We start from the raw sequence: 8,090 nt of genomic DNA on the forward strand, positions 1-8,090 counted from the left end.
GTAGGTCCACCTATGTTGGAAGTGATGTTGATGAAAGGGTATATAGACTAATAGACAACAATAAAGTGATCAAATTACCCTAAATGTGTATGGTGATTTTTCAGATTCAATTTGTAATCTTTAAATTCATGTTGCGATTAACCATTATGCATTGTGATTTCCAATTTCGAGTGGCAATTTTAACTTTTGTGTTGCAATTACAAGGTTTTGCGTTGCGATTTTGAATATGTGTTGTGATTATTTATATACGTTTCGAGTTTATTGGTCATTTTTGCAAACCCAAAAAGGTGCAAAAAGTAAAAAACTTTCTTTTCACGACTCACATAGACACACTCACACATACGAGTAGTACAGAAGAATAACATGGAGGAGTCTTTTTGTTTCAAACGGTTGAAGTTAGACAAGAAAGTGGAAAGGACAATACTATTCCCCACATTTTTATGTTCGAGCAAACAAAAAGATTCCATAAATATGCGAGAAAAATAAACTTAATTTAATGAATTAAATAAAGAGAAAAAAATAAACAAGTGAATCTTATTACAACACAGTACACACCACACCATATGCTTTGTGTCGTCACCAAGTCAGACCAGATGAATGGACAAAGTCGTTATCTCCATCCGATCATTTTCAATCCAACGCTCCTTATTCTTCTGACATTATTTTGCATGCTTGCCACCTATTCATTTCATATCCTCCCAAATTTCAATTTCTCCCAATTTCCTTCCTTCCTTTCTCTTTTCTATTTTATTTTCACCTGGATTTTATATCATATAAATACACACATGTAAGTTAAAAAAGACCAGCGAATGAACTCCACTAATAATAATTATACATACACTTTCTGATTCTATAGGTTTTAAAATCGGCGCCTTATTACTTCATTTCTGGATCTTCAGTTTTGTTGGGCTGTGTTTTTTCATATGCTATAACTGACAAGAGGTTAGTTATTCTTCACTACTTTTTTAATCACTTTTATTCCCCAATCACTAGTACATATATATATATATATATGTTGAGATGTGATATGATTGTATCTATATTTGTAGTTATTGTATGTTATATTTAAATCTGGTTAATGTAGAAATGATGTTGCGGTTTAAATTGTTTAATCCAGATATATGTATATATTTTGCATCTGATTATATATAGGTAAGTTGAATTAGGTTGTCCTGTGATAGTAGTCTAGTCTAGTGGTTCAAATTCTGGCCCCGTGTATTGTTAACTATGCGATTTATCGTGGAATTGGTAGGCGAGAGGCCGATAATGGATCGGTTTTTTATGTTTTACTAAATCTGAGTTAGGTAACTTTTGTTCTTCTTCAGGTACTCTGGGAAATGGTCAAAGTCAACAGGTTATTAATAGTCAATACCAAGTTCAATGTTTTTTGAATGAATGTATGAAAGTTTTATGTATATAATATTGTAGCTACTAGTTAATTAGTCCCCGGATATAATATCTATTTCGAATATGCTTATACTTTTCAAGTATTTTCTACGGTCCTTCTATTTTATCTGGATCAAACATATATTATTTTTAGAGATTATTAGATATGAATTGTAATCTTAGTTCATTTGCCGAGTATGAAATTCCAACCTTGCTGCGTTTTTGTATGTATTATTAAATAGGGGTTGGTTATTGTAAAACAAGTATTAACGTAAAACAAATAGGACAAGATCTTGACCCTTAGATCATGATAAAATTGATGCACGACGATTCACGAAGCACAAATACATATATTGATGCACGATGATTTTCATGATGCACGGTGATTTTCAGCAAAGATAAATCTATTGTTTTATTTGTTTTACTTTACTAGTTGTTTTATTTTACCTAGAACCTTACTAAGTATGGGCTTGCACTTCTAGAAGATTGACCAAGTTTTCCAGATTTCTACTTAGAACCAGAATCATAAGTCCATCTCTCTCTGTGTCTACATGTGGGGCTTTCCTCATATGAGTACTTGGAGTGGTACATTATAACGGTTGGTCAAACATGTTTCCGGCGTGGGCTTCTTCGCGTGCTTCTCTTTACCAAGGGAAAACATTCCATATTATGCCCGATTTCAACATGGAAATGTTTTGATCATTCGTTTCGTTGAAAATCATATGATGTAATTGTGATTGTTTTTAAGAAAAATGATCGATAGATCTTTTTGGTATGCCTAAAATTTAACCGAAGAGTATGATGAGGACAAATTGTAAGAACAGTGGATGTGAAGATGGGAGAGGAAATTTAAAATTTACATGGCGAGCATGCACCAGGTCAGGCACATCTAGGTTGATTTTTTTAGTTATATTTGTCACCTCTCAGATCTGAATTCATTCTTTACGGTAAATTGTAAGAGAGTTTGCATATCTATTGTAGCATCTTTTCTACTTATACATTTCCTTGGCATCTACTGCCAAGCGGTCTGAAATTCAATAATTTGGAAGGCATTATCATATAATTTTGGGGCCCGGCTGAGCTATTTTTATCGAAATCTATAAGCTATTACCAGTTTCTATTCTCTGCAAGATTTGTTTTTCCCATTCTTTGAGTTTAAAATGACAGTTGCCAATTTAATTTTAGAATTTAATGATGTTCACTTGTGTATTTTTTTATGGTTTCAGGATGAGTCAAGAGATAAATTTACATGGAGATATCTATTTTGGCGATGTGAAGGGAAATATTCCTCACGGCGTGGGTAGATACACGTGGTCAGATGGTACAGTTTATGATGGTAATTGGGAAGATGGAAAAATGAGTGGGAGAGGGCAGATCTCTTGGTCATCTGGAACAATATACGAGGGTGAATTTTCTGGGGGCTATCTCCATGGTTTTGGCACGTTGACAAATCCTGACGGATCTGTATACAAAGGCTCCTGGAGGTTGAACATACAAAATGGGCTTGGGAGAAAGCAGTATAGCAACTCTGATATTTATGATGGCTGCTGGAAAGACGGAGTACATGAAGGCAGTGGCAAGTACGCTTGGAGTAATGGCAACATGTATATAGGAAACTGGAAAGGTGGAAAAATGTGTGGTCGAGGGGTGATGAAATGGCTGAATGGTGACCTGTTTGATGGTTCTTGGTCAAATGGGCATAGACATGGGTCAGGTGTCTATAGGTTCGTGGATGGAAGTTATTATTTTGGGACTTGGACTAAGGGTCTCAAGGATGGACAAGGTACATTTTATGCTGCAGGGCGGAAATGTGCATCTTTTAGAAAGTTCGACAGAAAGAAAGGCCTGATAACTGATGGTTCTACCGCTAGGTCTGAGAGGTTCAGGGATTTGGAACGTAATGTTGGTAGAAGTCTATCTGAAAAAATATCGTTCAATGGGTTCTTCAGAGACTCAGGTCGAATATCAAGCAGGAGACTACCGCCTGAAGAAGATTATAGCTTTGGGGATTCTACTAGAGAGTTCTCAACTTCTGGGAAAACAGACATGTTGTCGTATATTTCAGATGAAGAGGAAAGTGAGCTAGATGATGATAGCACTGTGGCTTGGGAAAGGGAGTACATGCAAGGTGTTTTAATGAAAGAACGTGTTAAGAGTAAAGTAGGACTATCGTCCAAAAACAAGCAGCAGAACAAATTTCATGCAAATGAAGTGAAAAAGAAATCATGTGTCGATATATTTGAGGGCCATAAGAGTTACTATCTGATGCTTAATCTGCAACTAGGTATCAGGTAAATGAACTAAACTTAAACTTTGTATCTCCTCTGGACAGTGAACTTCAGTGCATGATCGCCTGCACTCCAATACTCAGGACTTAAGCAGCATAGTATATATTGAAGAAACTGTCAATAGAAAGAATTTAAAAAAATAGAAGAGACCCCTGTTGAAGATAATACATGAACACATCTCGTTGAATGTCGATCATACATATGGCATTGGGTTATTCAACTATACGATTTGGTACATACATGCTGCCAAGTCCAAAGTTGATATCTATGACATACCATAAGCGCTCGCTCTTCAAACCAATTCCCCCTGACCTTTTCATTGTAGCACGAGTAATACCTAATGTTCTTTAAGATTGTGCGTAAGTGGTGTAGCTACAGTCACAATGTACTCCTTAAATGACAGATCCATGTTTTTAAAATTTGAGTCACCAGGATACCTCTCCAAGATGCACTTTAACTACTGTCGCTAGCCAGTACTAGCAAGGTACTCTATACAAACAACTTTTGCATATGAGTACTAAAACTGATACTTTACGGAACATATAAAATAGTACTCTAATGAACATATCTAAATACTGGATCCACCCACCCTAATCCCCTTGCCTATGACTTAAGAAGCCTAATGCTTTTTTTTCTTCCTAATGCAAGTTTTTACAATTTTACTTCAGCTAAAATTTTAAATCCCATAGTTTAAAGCTCTAATAATGTGAGTGTGATGTTGGAAGTTTTTCACTTAAAGTTATATTCCATTTCTTATCAGTGTTACCAAGTACCATTATAAGTTATTATTAGTACAGTTGCTCATGTATTGTATCATTTGAAGTTCACAGGTACACAGTTGGTAAGATTACACCAGTTCCTATGCGTGAAGTTAGATCTTCAGATTTTGGGGAACGAGCTAGAATAAGGATGTATTTCCCTAGGAAGGGTTCACAGTTTACACCTCCACACTACTCCATTGACTTCTCCTGGAAAGACTACTGTCCTATGGTATTTAGGTATCTGTTTAACTGGTGTTGGTGTTCATATTGGTTTCACTATGGTAGAATTAATATAAAGGGCAGATATGTAGATGTATTATGGTTTATAAGGTGTATAGGATGAAGCAGAAGTAGAGTAGTGACTTATTTTGATCACCAAATTGTCAAGGCTCAAATCACCTCACTTGTACTCATCTTTTAGTCACTTTTTTCTCCAAATATGGTCTTTTAAGCTTCAAATCACCATCTTGCATGCAAATGACCTACAAAGGACTTCTGTAAATACCAGTGACCATAATAACAGAAATTTAACTTAACATATATATATAAATAAGGGAAAAGTATTTGTGTGTGTATGTAACTTGTGACCAGTTACTATTGTATGAAAGAAACTTTAGTCGGGTTTATTGTATGTAAGTAACCTGCTAAAATTGAACGAATCGTGTAAGAAATCAACGTGGCACCACCAGGCATCTGATACATGGCCCAATGAGAGACCTCTACATCAACTTGTTTACACTATTCATTCAATTTTAACAGGTTACTTACATACAATGAACCCGACTAAAGTTTCTTTCATACAATAATAGCTGGTGACAAGTTACATACACACACATATACTTTTCCCTATAAATAAAGGATATTAGCTATCAAAACTATAATGTAAACATGTATAATTTAGCTAATATCAAGTAGTAATACAGAGGGAGGGATTTCTTTTACTATATGCAGACTCATAGCGATCGTCACTTCCTAACTTCGTGACTTGTAATTTATACAGTGCCATAACTTATTTGATTATACATTACTATCTTATTTATGTCTTTATAAACCTTTTACTGCTTAGTTCTGAAGATTTCATTTTTCTTATCTGATGAAATTTCTTTAAGTAAAATATGGTGTCTATGTTATCTCATTTGATGTATGTGTAATTCTGGTAGATCATGATAGATTTATTTCAGGAATTTGAGGGAGATGTTCAAGCTGGATGCTGCTGAATATATGATGTCCATATGTGGGGATGATGGTTTGAGAGAGCTCTCTTCTCCAGGAAAAAGTGGGAGCATATTCTACCTTTCTCATGATGACAGCTTTGTTATCAAGACATTAAGAAAATCTGAACTGAAGGTTTGAATCTTTTGAAGCATTTGTTCTGCATTTTCTGAATGGCATTCGTGCTTAAAAATGTGTATGGCCTGAAACAGGGAGAAAGTTGGTTGCTTTTCTACACAGTTAGCCCGAAGTGTTGTTATTTCCATATTGTACTTTCAACTTGATAATCCAGCATCGAGTTGTGCATATTGCTTTCATTTGCAAAATAAAATGTGTTGGTTATGTCTCATGATGCTTTGTAGGTTCTACTCAAGATGCTTCCTAGCTATTACGATCATGTAAAGAAGTATGATAACACTTTGATCACCAAGTTTTTTGGCCTACATGAGATAACATTGAGAGGCGGCAAGAAGGTATCTATTTCTGCTTCATGTATTGTAGCCTTTTTTTATATTTAAATTGACTTAACAAATTTTATTTTCAATTAATTACATTTTTAGGTACGTTTTATAGTCATGGGAAACATGTTTAAAACAGAACTTCGGATACATCGACGTTATGATTTGAAGGGTTCTTGTCAAGGAAGAATAACAAATAAGGATCATATAGATGAGGGCACCACATTAAAAGACCTTGATCTAGCATATGAATTCCGTATGGACAAGTCATTGCGTGAGGCACTTTTTGAGTAAGTCTGTACGGTCATGTTACTACCACTGTATATGATTTACTAGCCATTCACTATATTAGTAGCAACATTCTCGTAACTTCCTTCCAATACTTTTTGCAGCCAAATCCGTCTAGACTGCAACTTTTTAGAATCTCAGCAGGTCATAGATTACAGCCTCCTCCTGGGATTGCATTTTAGAGCTCCTGAGCATTTAAAGGCCCTTTTGGAACCACCCGGCGCAAAGCTCGGGTGTGGTGCACCTGTTAGTGATGGTAAACATTTGTTTCAGTTTTTCACAGTAACCCGTTTGTTTCACTCAGCTGTTGAGCATTATAGTCATTTGTGCATCTCTACGTGTAGACTGGAATGTTATCATCTCGTTAATTTGCCATTTTACCTTTTTTATCTTTCTAAGTATATTGTAGCTTATATGACTATTAACAACTATAGTTTGCATCCTTAGGGTCAACGTCAGGGGACCTCTCAATCCCTCCATCAGGTCTTCTTCTAGTGACGCATGAACCTAGTTCTGTCAACACTGCACCAGGTCCTCACATAAGAGGAAGCACCTTGAGAGCGTTTTCTGTAGGTGACAAGGAAGTTGATCTACTTCTTCCTGGTACTGGAAGGTATTTGATCTGTATTTATTTTATTTTATTAGGTAAAAGGCTTTTATCCCAGGTAAATATGATCTGCATTTATTTTCTTTCCCATTATAAAATCATTATCACTGATTACTTATTTTGTCATGAGCCTGGACAATATAAAATTTGGATTGAGAAGTTCTAATGGGATATCCATTTATAAATTCTATCAGATTACGAGTGCAGTTAGGTGTCAATATGCCAGCTCAGGCAAACCGCAAAGTTTCACAGGATACAACCAGTTCAGCAGAAGTAGAACTATTTGAGGTATATGACGTTGTTCTATATCTTGGCATAATTGATATACTACAAGACTATAGCGTGAGGAAGAAAATAGAGCATGCCTGTAAATCGGTTCGGTACGATCCCATGTCAATATCCGTTGCGGATCCTAAATTCTACTCGAAACGTTTCATCAATTTTTTGGAGAAGGTTTTTCCTGTTGATCTTGGAACTTCTAACATGATGCAAGATTCATTTATAACATAGCAAGTATATAGTCTTTTCAGTCCTTTGGTCATCACTTTTGTAGATGTAGTTGTATCTGTACCATATCACATCATATATTTGCATATATTTTTGTTTTTGTTGATGTACAAACAATTTCCACCCCATTCCAAGCTGAATCACTATTGGTGAACACCTCACTAGTTGATTCAGACATTTGTATGTGCCCTTTAGGTTTGTCAACAAGACAAGGCAGGATGACTGGTCTTCAATTTCATAGGGGTCCAATGGATCAGTTGCATGTTTTGTTTGAATGAAGGAACAATGTATGCTCTCTTTTGGGGGCTTGTTCTTTTTTCTTTCTTTTTTCAATACACAAATTTCATTGTGGGCCCTTTTATTTTGTTTTCTTAGTCTCTTATGAATTGAAAGTTTTTCTGCATCCATCAATCACATCTATAGACACCAATATTTATGTCGTGATATGATATGTCATGGTCAAACTAAAAAAACTAGGTCTCTTCCATGAAAATTAGAGTTAATGGTAAAAAAAAAAGAAGTTTGACTATATGTCAACTATTTATTGGGTTTCTTTTATAGTTTTATTGTTGCATAAAAAACT

At 35.3% G+C, this 8,090-nt stretch overlaps 1 protein-coding gene across 3 annotated transcripts; it reads left to right on the plus strand.

Annotated features, from left to right (window-relative positions):
• Positions 1-758: 758 nt before the first annotated feature.
• LOC122595266 (phosphatidylinositol 4-phosphate 5-kinase 8-like) lies at positions 759-7,862 on the plus strand. Of its 3 annotated transcripts, XM_043767605.1 has the most exons (10): positions 759-942; positions 1,326-1,354; positions 2,613-3,677; positions 4,505-4,672; positions 5,617-5,782; positions 6,010-6,120; positions 6,208-6,395; positions 6,498-6,649; positions 6,841-7,006; positions 7,195-7,862. In XM_043767605.1, exons 2-10 carry the CDS (start codon positions 1,338-1,340, stop codon positions 7,508-7,510), a joined length of 2,349 nt encoding a protein of 782 aa, XP_043623540.1. In that variant the 5' UTR covers positions 759-942; positions 1,326-1,337; the 3' UTR covers positions 7,511-7,862. The 3 variants fall into 3 exon arrangements, with proteins under 3 accessions (XP_043623540.1, XP_043623542.1, XP_043623541.1); XM_043767607.1 differs by lacking the exon at positions 1,326-1,354; XM_043767606.1 differs by lacking the exons at positions 759-942; positions 1,326-1,354 and adding an exon at positions 1,380-1,397.
• The last annotated feature ends 228 nt before the right edge of the window (positions 7,863-8,090 follow it).

Source organism: Erigeron canadensis, chromosome 4, assembly GCF_010389155.1.
Source record: "Erigeron canadensis isolate Cc75 chromosome 4, C_canadensis_v1, whole genome shotgun sequence".
In the NCBI taxonomy this organism is placed as follows: domain Eukaryota; kingdom Viridiplantae; phylum Streptophyta; class Magnoliopsida; order Asterales; family Asteraceae; genus Erigeron; species Erigeron canadensis.

Coding starts and splice junctions, on each gene's coding strand:
- LOC122595266 (XM_043767605.1), top strand. Junction 5,783..6,009: donor TAAGAAAATCTGAACTGAAG/GTTTGAATCTTT, acceptor GATGCTTTGTAG/GTTCTACTCAAGATGCTTCC. Junction 6,121..6,207: donor CATTGAGAGGCGGCAAGAAG/GTATCTATTTCT, acceptor TTACATTTTTAG/GTACGTTTTATAGTCATGGG.